At 43.3% G+C, this 18214-nt stretch overlaps 1 protein-coding gene across 2 annotated transcripts; it reads left to right on the top strand.

Annotated features, from left to right (window-relative positions):
* The first annotated feature begins 3861 nt into the window (after nt 1-3861).
* Nucleotides 3862-12744, top strand: Ctsl (cathepsin L). 2 transcript variants are annotated; one of them, XM_006517080.2, is made up of 9 exons: nt 3862-3928; nt 4114-4398; nt 5470-5606; nt 6396-6518; nt 6628-6774; nt 7542-7766; nt 7993-8155; nt 9312-9429; nt 10434-10838. In XM_006517080.2, the coding sequence occupies exons 3-9, from the start codon at nt 5481-5483 to the stop codon at nt 10534-10536; spliced, it is 1005 nt and encodes a 334-aa protein (XP_006517143.1). In that variant the 5' UTR covers nt 3862-3928; nt 4114-4398; nt 5470-5480; the 3' UTR covers nt 10537-10838. The 2 variants fall into 2 exon arrangements, with proteins under 2 accessions (XP_006517143.1, NP_034114.1); NM_009984.4 differs by lacking the exon at nt 3862-3928 and having other exon boundaries at nt 10434-12744.
* Nucleotides 12745-18214: the final 5470 nt, after the last annotated feature.

Here is an 18214-nt window from a genome sequence, read left to right as displayed (position 1 = left end):
GGGAAATTCAGCCAACTGAACTTTATTAAAGATGGAGCTAAAGCTTAGCCACATAGCCAAAACATGGCTGGTTTGATAATTAGCATTCATCAAGATTATTTTACCAAGAAGTCAAAAAAAATAAGAGAGGGGGAAGAAAAAGTGTTTCGTGGGTTAATGCACTAGTCTGTTAATTAGAAATGTGCTATTAGTAACGGTGGTGCTCTTTTTCCTGTTTGAAACATTTTATGGGCTGGAGAGATGGCTCAGCAGGTAAGAGCACTGGCTGTTCTTCCAAAGGACCTGGGTTCAATTCCTAGCACCTACATGGCAGCTCACAAATGTTTGTAACTCCTATTCCAAGGGATCCAACACCCTCCTACTGACAAATATACAATCAAAACACCAATATACAAAAAAATAAAAATAAGTTATTTAAAAAACATTTGGTTTTAGTTATTGGTGTGGATGATATTTCTAAGTACATTAGCATGGTATCAGTAGTTAGAGACACTCTAGTTTAGAATAATAGTGGCCTTCACTCCTATTTAGTATCTATCTGTCTCCCATGTCTCCTACAGTCAATATTCTTTGGCTTTAGTTTAGATTTGGGAACCATAGAAGGGCCTGATGCTTTTCTCCAGTGCAACCATACCCACATACAAAAAGACAAGAGGATGCCTTCTTTAGAGCACTTCTGCCTGGCCTGCTGCCAGGCTGTTGCTCAAGGCACAAAGCTTAAAATAGAGGCAGGTTTTTCCACCCAGTGCAATCTTGGGAGCCATGGCCCAAAGGCAGCTGTAAAACCCACGTGTTAAAATAACTTAGATTGCTTGTGATAGACTGAGTAAACAAACATACAAAGGAACAACTAAGCAGCCACAGAATCTGACCCACAGAAGAAAAGAAACAATTGCCTGGGTGAATGGCTCTGAATTGGCAGGACTTACTCAATAGCTAATGACTTCATTTTTCTTCCTCTACTTCCTACCCTGGACTAACCTGAGAACACCAGAGATGGAAGACCAGAGATATTCTCCAAACCCAAGTCCCCAAGTCAATCATATAGATGTTCCATTTCTGGTCACTCCTCTCTCAACTTCCAATCAATCAGGGCATACATACGCAAATGGTTTCCCACCCTCACCCCAAAGCATCAGTTTCTTGTCTTTATGGTGTCTTCTTGTTATAGCAAGTTCTAAGTGTGCTTCTCCACACCATTGCATTGTGTTGTGTCCTTATTCCCATCCATGAATGATTATTTTGAAAATTGTGATTATTGCCATCAAAAAGAGTTTAAAAATTGTTTTCTTTTGTTTTTTTTTTTGTTTTGTTTTTTGTTTGTTTGAGACAAATTTTCTCTGTAGTTTTGGCTGTCCTGGAGCTCACTCTGTAAACCAGGCTGGCCTTGGACTCACAGAGATCCACCTGCTTCTGCCTCCCAAGTGCTGGGATTAAAGGTATACATTACCATCACCTGGCTGCTAAAGAAAACAGATTTTTGATGTGAAAATATAACTCAGTGGCCTTGTCCAAAATCATGTTCTATCAACAACAGAATTTATTCCAGCTGAGTTTGGTGGTAGATGCTTGTAAGGCCTGAGGTTGAAACAAAAAGATTTTTGGCCTGAGGCCAAGCAGGGCTACATCTAGTAAGACTGTCTCAAAATAAATAAGTGGATAGATAGATAGATAATTGCCTGTGTTTCTAGAAAGTTTGTCTTTTTCACTTTGTTCTTTTTAAATAAGCACACAAAATGTATCTATCTTCTTCACAGTTAAGTCCATTTGCCTGTGTGCCTCTTCCTCACCCGTGTGCAGTTGTTTGCAGGAGCCAGGAGAGAACATCATATCCTCCAAGGAGTTAAACGTTACTAGCAGTTTGTAAGCTTCGGTTTGGGTCCTGGGAACTGATGGTTTCCTCTGGAAAAGCAGGGAGGGTTCTGAACTACTGAGCTCACCTCGTTTTTGTTTAAAAAAAAAAAACTAGAAAATAGTTATGGAGGAGACAAGGAATGCTTATTATTTTTTCCATAATGAATACTCTTTTCATTGTTGTCTTATGAAATGGGTCTCAGTATATAGCCTTGGCTGGCCCTCACTATGTAGACTGGGCTCAAGAAATCACAGAGATCTGCTTGGCTTGACCTCGAGAGTGCTCGAATTTAAGCATCTGCCACCAGGCCCAGTATGAATATGCTTTTTAAAGTTTTTTTGGGGTTTTTTTGTTTGTTTGGTTGGTTGGTTTTTTTTCGAGACAGGGTTTCTCTGTGTAGCCCTGGCTGTCCTGTAACTCACTCTGTAGACCAGGCTGGCCTCGAACTCAGAAAATCGCCTGCCTCTGCCTCCCAAGTGCTGGGATTAAAGGCGTGCACCACCACGCCTCTTAAGACACTTTTTAAAAACTCATGTTGCAGCTAGGTATGGTGATGCACACCTTTAATCTCAGCACTAGGGAGGCAGAAACAGATTTATTTGAGTTCCAGGACAGCCCAGTCTACAAAGGGAGTTCCAGGACAGCCAGGAAATCAAAAATCCTGTCTCAAAAAACAACCACAACAACAAAAGCCTCATTTTCGGGGAGGTGTACATGTGCCAACAGCACATACAAAAGTCAGAGAACAACTTTTGGCTCTCTTCTTTCACCATATAGATCTCTGAGATTGAACTTAGGCTTGGGTTCAGGCAACTCTTTAACACTAAGCAATCTCACCAAGCCCTGAACGTGATCTTTTAAATCACTTTTAAAAAAATACTTCTTTTAGGGCCAGGAGGTAGTGGCGCACTCCTTTAATCCCAGTACTTGGGAGGCAGAGGCTGGCGGATCTCTGTGAGTTTTGAGGACAGCCTCATCTATAGAGCAAATTCCAGGACAGCCAAGGCTACACTGAAAACCCTGTCTCAGAAAATATTTTAAATACTATTATAAAAGACATTACAAGTCAGGCAGTAGTGGCGCACGCCTTTAATCCCAGCACTTGGAAGGCAGAGACAGGCGGGTTTCTGAGTTCGAGGCCAGCCTGGTCTACAGAGTGAGTTCCAGGACAGCCAGGGCTACACAGAGAAACCCTGTCTCAAAAACAAAAACAACAACAAAAACAAAACAAAAAAAAAGACAATACAAATTTTTAAAAATCACATACTGAAATTAACCAAACTCAAATATTATAAAGCTTCTAAACAGAATAGCCAATAAAAAAAATCTTATATGGCTAAAAAAAAATTACACTTTACCGAATTATTTTCTTTCAATCTTACCTATACCTGTATATATATTTTTTCTCTATCCAAGTAATTTCTTCAAGCTACACAACTACAGCCTTCTATTAAATATTACTCTTCTTGAGTGAGGAAGAGGAAACTAAAGCGGATAGCTCGGAGATAGCTTTAATCCCGGCTCTTGAGAGGCAAAACCAGGATGCCTGTGATTGCCTGGTCTACATTATTAAACCCTATAACCCCTATCTCAAACACATACTTATATCTTTTCCAGCGAATTTATCAAATTCCAGAAGTGGCGCATGCCTTTAATCCCAAAACTTGGGAGGCAGAGGCAGGCGGTTCTGAGTTCGAGGCCAGCCTTGGTCTCCAGAGTGAGTTCCAGGACAGCCAGGGCTACACAGAGAAACCCCGTCTCGAAAAGACAAAAAAAAAAAAAAAAAGGAAAAAGAAAGAAAAAAATTGAAAGTAAGAAAAACAATTCATAATGTAAAGTAGGAAAACAGTCTCCATCGTTCTCAACCGCTTTTTTTCTTTTCTTTTCTAGCCACCATCCTACAACCCCACCCCCACCGCCGCGTCCCCGCCTGCCACGAAAAGAATTTCTACCAGACTTGAGAGAAATGCTCCTAAGGAACAATCCATGTATAGGTAAGGCAGGAAGTGCGGCGTTAGAAGCCACGTGCTGATCTAAATTCTATGGACACCCGTCCAGCCAGACCCTGGAGAGGTGACTCTGTCCTCCGCTCTGTCTTCTTCCACTTACATCAGCATTGTTGTGGGTTAAACAGAAACCACGGGTTATGCAACTCTCCACCCTGCACATTTTAATCTACAACTTTCATACAAAAGGAAAGGTATGGCTGAGGTGGAAATTCCACAGCAGGCCTTTTTTTTCCTACGCTTTTCTTACAGAACCAAGGCACCACGCTGGCGTGGACCCTCCAAAGTGGATCAGCCTCGCCCCAAGGCTTGCACCACAGGACAGGTTACGACCCGGCGGCGTCACGCGCCCGGACTCCCGCAGGCTCCGCCCCGAGGCAGGCATAGCCAATGACGGGGCGGGGGCGGGCCCTGTCGGGGCTGTAGCCTGAGAGGCTTTAAAGCCTGAGCCCGGCGCTGTTCCTCCAGATTCTCGGACCTCGGCGACCTCCGGGGATCCGAGTTTGCAGACTTCTTGTGCGCAGCTAGCCGCCTCAGGTGAGTGACCCCCGCGGGTTTAAAGGCTTCCCGAGCAAGGGCAGGTAGGGGAATCTAGAATGTGGGAACCATAGCATCTGCAACCCGGACTGGAGACCCCCGGATGGGCCAGGATCTCGAGGATGTGTCCTCGGCCTCCCCGAAGTGATAGGCCCTTGTTGTCGAGCGGGGTCTTCATCAGGTCATGTGACTCCGGGCTGCCGGGACCCGTAGGGACAGCGGGACCCCCTCAAGCTGGTCACGGGACCCAGGGCTCCTTGTGCCGCCATAACATTCGCGGGCGGTGGCCGCGAGCGCGGAGCGGACGCCCATCCCCCTCTCCCCCGGACGGGCCCAGCTTGGCCCCTAACCCGAACTGAGATCGCATAAGGAGGCATCGCCTTGAGGCTTCAGTTCGCCTGATGTGCAGCTGTGCGTTAAAGTGTGTGGTGGCAACCCACCCTCTGGGTACTCCTGTATGCCCACTTGGGGTCACTAATACTTGTCAATAAATGACCTGGACCCAGTTGTCCTCTTAAGATTCTGACGCATACAATATCGGAAGACTTAAGACTACCGTGGCGCTATAATAAGAGAAAGTGGGGGGGGGGCTGTCGAGATGGTTCAGCGGGTAAGAGCACTGACCGCTCTTTCAAAGGTCCTGAGTGCAAATCTCAGCAACCACATGGTGGCTCACAACCACCCATAATGAGATCTGACACCCTCTTCTGTGCGTCTAAAGTCAGCTACAGTGTACTTATGTATAATAATAAATCCTTAAAAAAAAAAAAGCAAGAGAAAAGGGTTTACCCCTGTTCCAATGACTACTAGGCTGTTTTTGTTTCAGTAGCTAGAGTCTAGGAACCTCCAAAGATTAATTCCTGACTTGTTTTTCTCCACTCATAATCACATTTGTTAACACGTGCAAGGATGCTTCAACTCAGAACGGTTTACTGCTGGGCTGGTGGCTCATGGATCCCTAAACTTGAGAGATGGGTCATTGAAAAAGTTTAAAGCCTAAACTACATGAGAAACTGTCCTTAAAAGAGAAAGCTTCCGTGGGATTCTCATTTCCTCTTTTTCCTTCCCTAGGTGTTTGAACCATGAATCTTTTACTCCTTTTGGCTGTCCTCTGCTTGGGAACAGCCTTAGCTACTCCAAAATTTGATCAAACCTTTAGTGCAGAGTGGCACCAGTGGAAGTCCACACACAGAAGACTGTATGGCACGGTTTGTAGTGTTTACATTGTCTAGAGAGAATGGTCTTCCTTGCCCTTGGAAGTGTTTGTTTGGTTGGTTGGGTTTTGTTTTTGTTTTTCCAAGTCAGTGCTTCTCTGTGTGTCCCTGGCTGTCCTGGAACTTGTTCTGTGGACCAGGCTGTGAACTCAGTGCTAGGATTTAAGTCATGTGCCACCACTGCCCACCTCTTTCTCCCCCCACAACCCCCCTCTCTAACCCTCAGAAGTTTATAGCCAGAGAGTAGTCTCTAGAGGCCAGCTCTTAGCAGGAATAGCCCAATCATACATCCATTGTGAGCAGAGTAGAGCACATACATCCCTTTGTGTGTTTTCGGGAGGAGTGGTGCCTTTCAGAGTGTGTAGCTGTTCCTGTTCCAGTAGATCCATTTGGTCAGATGGATTGGTTTTTTTATTTAAGATTTAGTTAGTGAGATATATGTCACTCGTGATATATACCACACTTATGTCTGGGTATTGTGTACATTCTGGAACTAGTTAGAAAGTACCATATGGCCGGGCAGTGGTGGCACACTTGGGAGGCAGGGGCAGGCAGATTTCTGAGTTTGAGGCCAGCCTGAGCTATACAGAAAAGAAACCCTGTCTCAAAAAAAGTAACATATGTGAGTGCTGAGAATTAAACCTGAGTCTTCCACAAATGGTCTTAAACACAGCCATCTCTCCAGCACCATCTCTGCCTCTGGAATTAAAAGCCTGTGCCAACATCTGGCTCCCCCTGTCTATTAACAAAAAATGAAAACTGCCAGTTCTGTGCTTGCTCTAGAATGAGGAAGAGTGGAGGAGAGCGATATGGGAGAAGAACATGAGAATGATCCAGCTACACAACGGGGAATACAGCAACGGGCAGCACGGCTTTTCCATGGAGATGAACGCCTTCGGTGACATGGTGAGTGGGGACATGATGCGAACTCTTGAACTCTTGAGCCCTCTCCTCCATTTTCTTTCTACAAAGTTATCTCACCTTTTCTACTTTTTTTTTTCTCCCTTCCCGGAAGACCAATGAGGAATTCAGGCAGGTGGTGAATGGCTACCGCCACCAGAAGCACAAGAAGGGGAGGCTTTTTCAGGAACCGCTGATGCTTAAGATCCCCAAGTCTGTGGACTGGAGAGAAAAGGGTTGTGTGACTCCTGTGAAGAACCAGGTATGAGGGCTGGGAGAAGTCTTGAGTTTGATCCCCAGGGTCCACACTTGGAAGAGACTCGAGGTGGGGGAGGGGCGGGAGTGCAGCATCACTAAAGATAATGATTTGATTACCCTCCCCCAGCAGCCATCAACTGGTAGTAACTCCTGAGAGGAGCCAGGCCCCATGAGACTCTGTCCTCTGTGCTTTAGCCTTGACCACAGTGTTTTGTTTTGTCTGCTCTTTTGGATCCTGAATGAGACAGGATCTCACAATACTAGCCCAGCCCAGCCCAGCCTGGCCTCAAACCCAGGATCCTCTTGCCTTAATCTCTCTAGTGGATTGCAGGCATACATTGCCCTACCCAGATTCCTGTCTTACTGTTTTTTTGTTTTGTTTTGTTTTGTTTTTTTCGAGACAGGGTTTCTCTGTATAGCCCTGGCTGTCCTGGAGCTCACTTTGTAGACCAGGCTAGCCTCGAACTCAGAAATCCGCCTGCCTCTGCCTCCCAAAGTGCTGGGATTAAAGGTGTGCGCCACCACGCCCGGCTTGTTTTTTTTTTTTAAGTATGAATATATCTGGGGGTGGGGAGAGATGTGGCACACACTTTTAATCCCATCACTTGGGAGGCAGAGGCAGGAGGATCTCTGAGTTCAAGGCTATACTGTCTACAGGGCGATTTCTAGGCCATCCAGGGCTACATAGAGACCTTGTTTCAAACAAACAAAAAGTGTGCATGTATAAAGGCTGTTGTGCTGTTTCTCTTACAAGCCTTTTTCTCTCTTCAGGGCCAGTGCGGGTCTTGTTGGGCGTTTAGCGCATCGGGTTGCCTAGAAGGACAGATGTTCCTTAAGACCGGCAAACTGATCTCACTGAGTGAACAGAACCTTGTGGACTGTTCTCACGCTCAAGGCAATCAGGGCTGTAACGGAGGCCTGATGGATTTTGCTTTCCAGTACATTAAGGAAAATGGAGGTCTGGACTCGGAGGAGTCTTACCCCTATGAAGCGAAGGTAATTGGTTTGTTTTATCCTGGCTTTGTTTTCAGAAAAGGAAGCATTACCAGATGTGGTTTTCAGAGTTCATACTTTAGTGGGTAACTCACAGCATTCTAGTTCAAGGGATGGTTTCTGAGTATTGGCCTCACACGGCGTGAGCTGCAAGTCACTGTTTTGTTTCTAGAGCTCATGTTCTAAGAGGTAAACAGTTGTGATCAAGTCTCCCCCTTAACTTTCAAAGGACGGATCTTGTAAATACAGAGCCGAGTTCGCTGTGGCTAATGACACAGGGTTCGTGGATATCCCTCAGCAAGAGAAAGCCCTCATGAAGGCTGTGGCGACTGTGGGGCCTATTTCTGTTGCTATGGACGCAAGCCATCCGTCTCTCCAGTTCTATAGTTCAGGTAATGGTCAGAATTAGCACCTCCCTGACTTTGGCGATTTATGTTGGGGGAGGGGTGCGTGCAGATGCCCTTGGGAGTCCTGAAGCATCAGACCCCCTGGTGCTGGACTGAGGTAGTTGTATGCCATCTGTCTAATATGGGTTCTGGAACCAAACTCAGGTTCCCTGTAAGAGCAGGGAATGCACTTAACTGCTGAGACCGCTCTCTCCAGCACCCTCTGCTTTTCAGTGTTTTAATGCATTGGGGGTGGGGGGAGATGATTAGAGGACAACTTGCAGGAGTCATTTCTTCCCGGTGTGTGTGGCTTCCAGAATCAGACCCTGAGCCTTGTTAACAAGTTCCTTTCCCTGTTGAGCCATCTCACCATCTGAAATATTTCTTTTACTATTGTGACTTACTCTATAGATAGAACATAGTTTACATAAATCTTCTCCAACATATGGATTTTTTTCCAAGAGATTTTTTTTTTATTGCTATAATTAGGGCCTTAAAGAACCTGTGGTTCAGCTGTAAGGCTGAAGGGGGAGGGAGGGAAAGAGGGAGAGAGCTTTTCTGTCTATAAACTTTTTCTTTAGATTTAAGAGTAGCAAGGATTATGGTTATTAATCTGGCTAGAAAATGGATCCTACCATTATAGGCTTTAAAACAATAGAATATTTTTTTAATTGAGGGGAGTGGGGATGTAGCTCAGGTAGTTTTTCCCCAGCATTCTTTAAACCCTGGTTCAGTCTTGGCACTACATAAACCAGGCATGGTATTCATTCCTGTAATCCCAACACTTAGGAGGCAGAGACAGGAGGGTCAGGAGTTTACCCCATCCTTGGCTACATAGCAGGTTGGGAGAGGAGCTTGGACTACAGAAAACTCCATCTTAAATATTGTGATAGGATTTCACTGTCACCTTGCCTAGCCTGGAACTCTGTGTATGGCAGGCTGGCCTTGAACTCAAAGAGAGCTGTCTCCTCCTGAGTTCTGAGAATGAGTCATGTACCACCACACCCAGCATAGTCACTACTGGTTTTTGACTATTATCTTCACAGCTTGGGATCTGTGAAGCTACAGAATTTTGAGATACAGTCCTGTTGTGGGGGATAGAATGGGCTTCTGTCCTGTGGTGACAGCAACCTCTTATTTAGTGTTCATTTTTCTCTGCCAGGCATCTACTATGAACCCAACTGTAGCAGCAAGAACCTCGACCATGGGGTTCTGTTGGTGGGCTATGGCTATGAAGGAACAGATTCAAATAAGAATAAATATTGGCTTGTCAAGAACAGGTAAGAGACTCTAAATGTTATACTTTAATTGAAAAGAGTATTCATTGGGGGGAATCAATATGTAGATGCAAGTCCACAGATGTTTAAGTTTTAAAATCCTGGAAGCTGTTCTCAGTCAGCGTGAAAGCCCTGCATTTAAGATTCTAAAGTAAGCTTGTTGGGGAGACCTACATGTATATGTAATGGTGAATTTCCAAACTTGGCTCCAAAATTTCAGTAAGGCTGTATGATTTCAGCATGCTCTTTTTTTTTCTCTAGTTTTCAACAAGGAATAACCAGCAGAAAGTACAGCTTGTGTGCCTCCCTGCATTATCTGCATTTTGTTGTCATATCTCAGAACCTTTTAAAGCCTGTCAGGATTAATTTTCACAACTATCTTTCATTGAGATGTAATGGGAAGTGGAAACATACTCTTCTATTAAGCTCCCTAGTTTGCCTCATTTTCCTCTTAAAAGAGGGAGCTAAGTCTATAGCATAGTTGGCAAAGTGCTTGCCTACAATGCACAAAACTCTGGGTTCAATTCCCAGCACGGCATACAACCTGGCATGGTTATCCCAACACTGGCCTTAGTGTCATGCTTTTAGAAAATTGGTGGCATTAACCTTGGTTACACACAACCCTGTCTCAAAATAAGTGAGGGGCTTGGGCAATGACTCGGTGGATAAGGTACTTGCCACTCAGTCATGAGGACCTATATATGCTTGGATTCCTACCACTCACATATGGGCTGCATAACACAACTGTAACCCCAGTTCTGGGCACTAGGGGGCTGTGAGCTCCAGGTTCAGTGAGCCACCCCTATATCAAAAAAAGTAAGAGCGTGATAGAGGAGGGTAGCAGTGTCTGCCTCCTGCTTCCATGCAGTTGAATGAGTTGAAGACCCACAGGAATGAGTGCCTCTATATATTCTATGTTTAGATCTTAGAACCCTCAGAGGTAAGTGCACTCCTATTTTTTAAGTATAAACTATTAATTCTCTCATATCTCCTTGGATCTCTTTCAGCTGGGGAAGTGAATGGGGTATGGAAGGCTACATCAAAATAGCCAAAGACCGGGACAACCACTGTGGACTTGCCACCGCGGCCAGCTATCCTGTCGTGAATTGATGGGTAGCGGTAATGAGGACTTATGGACACTATGTCCAAAGGAATTCAGCTTAAAACTGACCAAACCCTTATTGAGTCAAACCATGGTACTTGAATCATTGAGGATCCAAGTCATGATTTGAATTCTGTTGCCATTTTTACATGGGTTAAATGTTACCACTACTTAAAACTCCTGTTATAAACAGCTTTATAATATTGAAAACTTAGTGCTTAATTCTGAGTCTGGAATATTTGTTTTATATAAAGGTTGTATAAAACTTTCTTTACCTCTTAAAAATAAATTTTAGCTCAGTGTGTGTGTATGTGGGACTTCAGTGTGTAATGTGTTGACAAATGTTCGGGACTAAATACTGATTCAGGGTGACATGGTACAGCAAGAAAAAGGTGGCAGGTGCTCTGGAGCCTTCGGATTTCACCTCAGTGTCCCATCAGATTAGGTATGTGTTAGTGAATCTAGCTTGGGATAATTGTTTTCTTTTTGTGTGTGTACATGGTAAATGTGTGGAGTTCAGAGAACAACTCAGTTCCACAGTGTTGGTCCTATCAGGTCCTAGCCATCAAAATAAGGTTGTCAGGCTGGGCCACAGGTGCCTTTTACTACTGAGCTATCTTGCCAGCCCCACTAGTTTTTAAGTGACATAATTACGTATGTTTATACTATAATGTGTTTTTGATATGATGTGTATACTACAAAATGATCTGATAGGGCTAATAAGCTTACCTCAAATATTTAATTACTTTGTTGAACTTTTCTAGCTGTTTTTAAAATACACAGTATATTATTGTTGGAAACTGTCCTGTTATGTAGACCAGGCTGGCCTTAAGCCCATGATCTCCCTTCCTCAGCCTTCTAAGGGCTAAGATAAACATGTAATGTTATACCCAGTCTCAAGTCTCATATCTGGCAAAACTTGACAGTCCAGAAGAACATGAGTAAATCGCTCAGCACAGGAGTCTCAACTTTTCTAATTCTGTGACCTTTCAATATAGTTCCTCCTGTGTGACTCAAACCATAAAATTATTTTTGTTACTACTTTATAACTAATATTGCTACAGTTATAAATCATAATGTAGATTTTTTTTTTTTTTTTTTTGGAAATAGAGGTTTGTCAAAGGAGTCACAGCGCTGAGAACCACTGTTCTAGAAACTTGCAGGTTTTACATATTAGGCTGACTGGAAGAAGGTTGAAGTGCTAGTTTCAGTAGTGCCTGTCCACATTGCCAGTGAAGACCACAATCCTGCTATGTAGTTCTAGAAAGGGCCATACACAGGTGGGCTGTAGGCTGACATTATTCCCAATTGGCCTGAGAAACCCCATGCTACCCAGGAATGACAAAAAAATAAATGAATAAATACATTAAGCAGTTGTGATTAACTTCCCAGGTGATGACAATACTGGAGATGGGCATGCCCCTGAGGTAGAATGATCCAGGCATGGGCGTAGCCAGCCTTGAAAATGTCAATGACTTAGCAGGGTTCTTTTCAAAACTGAATTTTTACAAGGGAGTTCATAGATGGACCTTGATGGAAACTGACTACCAGAAAAGACTCGATCTCTCTGCCATGTTGGGGTCAGCAAACAAATACCACAAGATAAATGCACTTCAGCATTTCAATTATACCGTTTGTATGCCCTCTGCCTTGCTACTTTCACACCAGATTGTCTAAAATGCCTGACGGACGCCGCTTCAGGAAGGAAGGAAGGATTCGTGTTAGGTCATAGTGGTCAGAGGGGTACAGGTCATGATGGTGATGGGGCACGGGAGGACCAGAACAGTTTGTTTCACTGGTCAGGAAGGAAGGTCAGGAAGCAAGGTGAAGGCTGATGCTCAGCTGGCTTTTTTGTTTCCAAATCCTTTTATTATCTGAGCCCTGAGTATATGCTATGGTGCCATCCACAATCAGGGTAGATCTTACCTTAGTCTTCTCTGAAAATGTCCCACTGAACACACAGCATCTCTTAGATTATTTTTATTTTGGGTGTTGGGGATGGAGTATGGGTATGTGTTTGCATAGCACGTGTGCGTGTACTTAAAAGGTCAAAGTTCGGGCTGGCGAGGTGGCTCAGTGGGTAAGAGCACCCGACTGCTCTTCCAAAGGTCCAGAGTTCAAATCCCAGCAACCACATGGTGGCTCACAACCATCTGTAACAAGAACTGACTCCCTCTTCTGGTGTGTCTGAAGACAGCTACAGTGTACTTACATATAATAAATAAATCTTAAAAAAAAAAAAAAGACTCTAGTAAAAAAAAAAAAAAAAAAAGGTCAAAGTTCAGTGACTTCTTTAATCACCTTCCTCATGGGTGCTAGGAGTTGAACTTGGGTCCTCTACAAGGGCAGAAAGTACTCTTAGACCATGAAGTCATCTCTCCAGCCCCCTGTTGCATGCCATGTGGCTGAAATTGACATCTGATGACATGAAGGAACAGATTTACAAATTGGCCAACAAAGGCCTGACTCTCTCCCAGATAGGTGTGATCCTGAGGGGCTCATGGTGTGGCACAGGTCAGTTTTATGACTAGAAATAAAACCTTGAGAATCCTTAAGGCCTTGCCTCTGATGCCCCTGAGGATCTTTCCCATTTGATAAAAAAAAGCAGTTGCAGTCCGAAAGCTCCTTGAGAGAAACAGAATAAGGATGCTCAATTCCACCTGATTCTGATAGCAGAATTCACTGGTTGGCTGGATACTATAAGACTAAGCGGGTGGTACCCACCCAATTGAAAATATGAGTTGTCCACAGTCTCTTTTGTGTACACAAGCAACAAAATCACTTTGAGTTAAAAAAAAAATTCAGGGGAGGGCTGGTAGGATGTACTCTACTTCCCAGAGCAAAGGTGGTTATCATGAAGCTAAATGAAACAGCCCTGACCTTATGTTTTGTGCCAGGGTCTAGCACTGAACTTGGAGCTTATTACTTTGGCTAGTCAGATTGGCCAGTGAACGTCAGGGCTAGAGTACAGACATGTGCTGCCGTTTGGCATTTATGTCAGTTCTAGAGGATCCAAACTTGGGTCCTCCTGCATCTCTCCCACTTCTAGGTGATAGCAAACCCTTCTGTCTTAGGGTTTTACTGCTGTGAAGAGACACCATGACAATGGCAACTCTTATGAAGAAAAACACTTAGTTGGGGCTGGCTTACAGTTCAGAGGTTCAGTCCCCTATCATGGTGGGAAGCACTGCAGCATGTAGGCAGACATGGTGCTGGAGAAAAAGCTGAGAGTTCTACATTTTAATCAACAGGCATTAGGAAGACAACTGGTGTGAGCTTTTGAGACCTCAAAGCCCACCTCCTAGTGACACTTCCTCCAACAAAGCCACACCTACTCCAACAAGGCCACATCTCCCAACAATACTAGTGCCGATGGGGCCATTTTTATTCAAACTACCACAGTAGAAACTCCTTGGCCCTGATAGGCTTATAGCTATCATGCATTTGATAGCTAAATGCACTTGATCCAACTTCAAAAGCCCTCATAGTCCATCATAGTCTCAACATTGTTTAAAAGTTTGAAGTTCAGAGTCTCTTTGAGACTCATGCAATCTCTTAACTGTAAACCCCTGGAAAATCAAAGTAAAAAATAAAATAACATACTTTCAACATATAATGGCATGAGATATATGTTGCCATTACAAAAGGAAGAAAAGGGAGACTAAAGAGGAAATACTGGATTTTCCAAGGCCCAGAGCGTGCCTTCAGTTCAGCTGACAGGGCAAACAGCACTATCAAAAGAAACCAGTAAGTAGATGTCTCTGTCCAGTAAGTATGGTTCTTTCTATGACACCTGGTTGTGTTGGGATTCCATTTTGAGGATCTAATGAGACACATGAACTCCTGTCCATAGCAGAAGGGAAACCTCTCACAGCCCACTTGGTTCTTGGCCCCCTGTGTATTGTTTTGTGTTTTGTTTGTCTCCTGTCCAGAGCACTAGCAAGAAGTTACACTATTTGTGTGGTTCTTGGGTACTGAGAGCCAAGACAGAAATTACAGTTACAAGAAGATTTTTGAGCTGAGCCAAGGAAGCAAAAGAATGAAGGAGCAAGTGCAACTGCCAGTGGGCATTACTTGCTAATATTTCTCTCAGCTCTCTCCTGCATTGTCCTCTGTCTATATCCAGTACTATCTCTGAAGCTCTGGCTGCCACCTGCTCCCATATGGCAGAGCTTGGACAATGTAGCCACCCTCCACAGCATGCCACCTTTGCTGGCTCTGTCTACTCACTATCACCCATGCCAAAATCCACCACATTCGCTGCCTGCTGCTGCTTGCATTGCCCTGATCCTGCCCCGGTCGCTGGATTCAGTTTTTAGATACAGATAATATTGAAATATTGTTTTTTTCTGTTATGATTTATTAAAAAGCTGGCTCTGAAATTGGGTATGGCTCCCCACTTCTAGACTCAAACATGCTTGTTTAAAAATTTTCTGTCCTATGTCAGTAGAGCTACCTGAATGAAAAAAAGGCAAAGCAAAGTGGCTAAAACAAAATCAGCATTGGTTTCACTTAATTGCCTAAAAGTTTTGCTAAGCTATAAGCTATAATCTTAAGATTTGTAAGACTATTATGTGAACTTTCTGTACCTCAATGTTTATAAGTTTATTGGAGAGATAGCTCAGAGGTTAAGAGAACTGACTGTTCTTCCAGAGGTTCTGAGTTCAATTCCCAGCAACCACATGGTGTGGCCCACAACCAGCTATAATCAGATCTGGTGCTCTTTTCTGGCCTGCTGTATGCAAAATAAATAAATCTAATGTTTGTGTATGTGTGTGTGTGTGTACATAGATATAGATAGATATGGCTTAGAGCTTAAGAGCACTGACTGCTCTTCCAGATGGTCCTGAGTTCAATTCCCAGCAGCCACATGGTAAACATATATAATGGTATCTGATGTCCTCTTCTGGTGTGTCTGAAAACAGCAACTGTGCACACACATACATTAAATAAATATATCTAAAAGCTTTTTTTAAAATCTATAATATCATTGGGTGGTAGTGGCACACACCTTTAATCCCAACCCTTGGGAAGTAGAAGCAGGCAGATCTCTGAGTTTAAGACCAGCCTGGTCTACAGAATGAGTTTTAGAACAACAAGGGTGACACAGAGAAACCCTGTCTCAAAACAAGACAAAACAAAAATTGTGAAATCTGTAACAAAAGTTGATTTAAAACTTACAACACAGGGTTGATAGCTAAGATTTAAATATAGGCAACCTTACCATTCATGCTGTAAAACTCAGCACATAGCACCACCAGACAAAATGAAAACAAAGACCTAATCCATCAAAGCCCATAGTTCTGGGAAAGTCTCCAGATGTACTAACCCAGCTTTTTTACTTCTGCAGTTCTGTTTCTGGCTAACTGTTCTTGTTAACTGAAGTATGCCAACCCATGGCATTGGTTTTTTTTTTTTGTGCTTAAAAACCTACTCTGAGAAAGGCTTAGGGCTAGGCTGGAATCCAGAACACCCAGTGGAGTCATCTGCCAACTAATAAAGGCCTTTGGAAAAAGGAAAAAGCTAAAGAGTTAGGGCCACAGCTATGAGCACCAAACACTAACACTAGAAACTAGGATATTGCTATCGTATGATGCAGCCTGGCAAAGTGTCCATAGAATGTCTCTCTTCACCTAAGGTCTAGTCATGCTAACAGAGCCTGATGTAAGAATGTCTGTCTAGCTTCTTTGTCTACTTTGTTAAGCTTGAGCTATTTTGATAAACTGAGTCATTCAAGAAACTCTCCTATTTTGTCATGGAGCACTGTGAAAGGGACAGAAAAATAAAATCACCAGCCTCTCTAGGGACTGTATTCATGACTTAAAGTTTTATTTTATTACTAAAAGAGTGTCAATCCAAAAAAAATTGGAATTTTTTAAAGGGAGAAACTTAATAGGGATAAAAAGCAAATCCTAACTTTATGAAACTATGTGATCTAAACTGTTAAACATTACTAAGACATGCAAGTTAATAGTCACCTTATACATAATCAAATTCTTTAATATGTTCAGGATTATACTTATAATCATGCCAAGAACAAATATTTACAAAAGCAAGTTTTATTTGGCCATATTTTTTTCCATAGTCAAGCCTAAAGCAAAAAAAAACCTAAAAAGTTTAAAGTTTATTTAAAATCAGGTATACTTAATAGATGACCCTCGAAACTTTTCAGAGATCTGCAGAATCCAGCATTTAAAGTCGTTAGTGGGGAGGTGAGAGCAGAAGGGACGGGGATGTGAGAGACAAGGTGGCCACATTGTTTCCAGGATAGGAAGTCCGCACAGAGTCACGTGAGCAAGGCAAGGCTATGAGAAGACCGAGAGGGATTCAGCAGTGATCCTGAAATGCAGCCGCTTGGTTTCCAGAAGTAAAGCAACTTGCTTTTTGAAACTTGCCTACTTAACAGATTCAGAGACTGCCTGTGAGCAGTAACTGGGATGCTCAGCAGTCATGAGATCCACTCAATCATGTGACCTGGTCCCCTCGGAAACCTTTAAGAAAGGACACAACCCTGGCGCACAGCTCAAGCTCCCAGAGCCCCCTTTATACTGCTGTCTGCAGTGTAAGTATTTTAGATAAGCCTCTATCTAAAAGGGCAGCTGGCCTCAATATCCCTCTTGAACCCCAAAGCCAAAACCTCTCCTAGAGAAGCTGTGAAATCCGCACCAATCTGGATAATAAATAATGAATGGAGGCAAGTGGGTTTGTTTTTTTGTTTGTTTTTTTTAACAATTTTTTATTAGATATTTTCTTCATTTGCATTTCAAATGCTATCCCGAAAGTTCCCTATACCCTCCCCCTGCCATCCTCCCCAACCTACCCACTCCTGCTTCCTGTCCCTGGTGTTACCCTGTACTGGGGCATATAATCTTCGCAAGAGCAAGAGCATCTCCTCCCAATGATGGCTGACTAGGCCATCCTCTGCTACATATACAGCTAGGGACATGAGCTCTGGGGGTACTGGTTAGTTCATATTGCTGTTCCTCCTATAGGGTTGCAGAACCCTTCAGCTCCTTGGGTACTTTCTCTAGCTCCTCCACTTGTGATTGTGATCCATCCTATAGATGACTGTGAGCATCCACTTCTGTATTTGCCAGGCACTGGCATAGCCTCACAAGAGACAGCTATATTAGGGTCATGTCAGCAAAATCTTGCTGGCATATGCAATAGTGTCTACGTTTGGTGGTTGATTATGGGATGGATTACCAGGTGGGGCAGTCTCTGCATGGTCCTTCCTTCTGTCTCAGCTTCACACTTTGTCTCTGTAACTCCCTCCATGGGTATTTTGTTCCCTATTCTAAGGAGTGATGAAGTATCCACACTTTGGTATTTGTTCTTCTTGAGTTTCATGTGTTTTGTAAATTGTATCTTGGGTATTCTAAGTTTCTGGGTTAATATCTACTTATCAGTGAGTACACATCGTGTGTGTTCTTTTGTGATTGGGTTACCTCACTCAGGATGATATCCTCCAGATCCATCCATTTGCCTAAGAATTTCATAAATTCATTGTTTTTAATAGATAAGTAGTACGCCATTGTGTAAATGTACTGCATTTTCTGTACCCATTCTTCTGTTGAGGGAAATCTAGATTCTTTCCAGCTTCTGGCTATTATAAATAAGGCTGATATGAACATAGTGGAGCATGTGTACTTCTTACCAGTTGGAACATCTTCTGGATATATGACA

This window comes from Mus musculus, chromosome 13 (assembly GCF_000001635.26).
Source record: "Mus musculus strain C57BL/6J chromosome 13, GRCm38.p6 C57BL/6J".
NCBI classification, from domain to species: Eukaryota; Metazoa; Chordata; class Mammalia; order Rodentia; family Muridae; genus Mus; species Mus musculus.
This window is presented reverse-complemented; position numbering and strand designations above follow the sequence as displayed.

Coding starts and splice junctions, on each gene's coding strand:
- Ctsl (NM_009984.4), top strand. CDS start 5,481: ATGAATCTTTTACTCCTTTTGGCTGTCCTCTGCTTGGGAACAGCCTTA. Junction 6,519..6,627: donor TGAACGCCTTCGGTGACATG/GTGAGTGGGGAC, acceptor CCTTCCCGGAAG/ACCAATGAGGAATTCAGGCA. Junction 6,775..7,541: donor TGACTCCTGTGAAGAACCAG/GTATGAGGGCTG, acceptor TTCTCTCTTCAG/GGCCAGTGCGGGTCTTGTTG.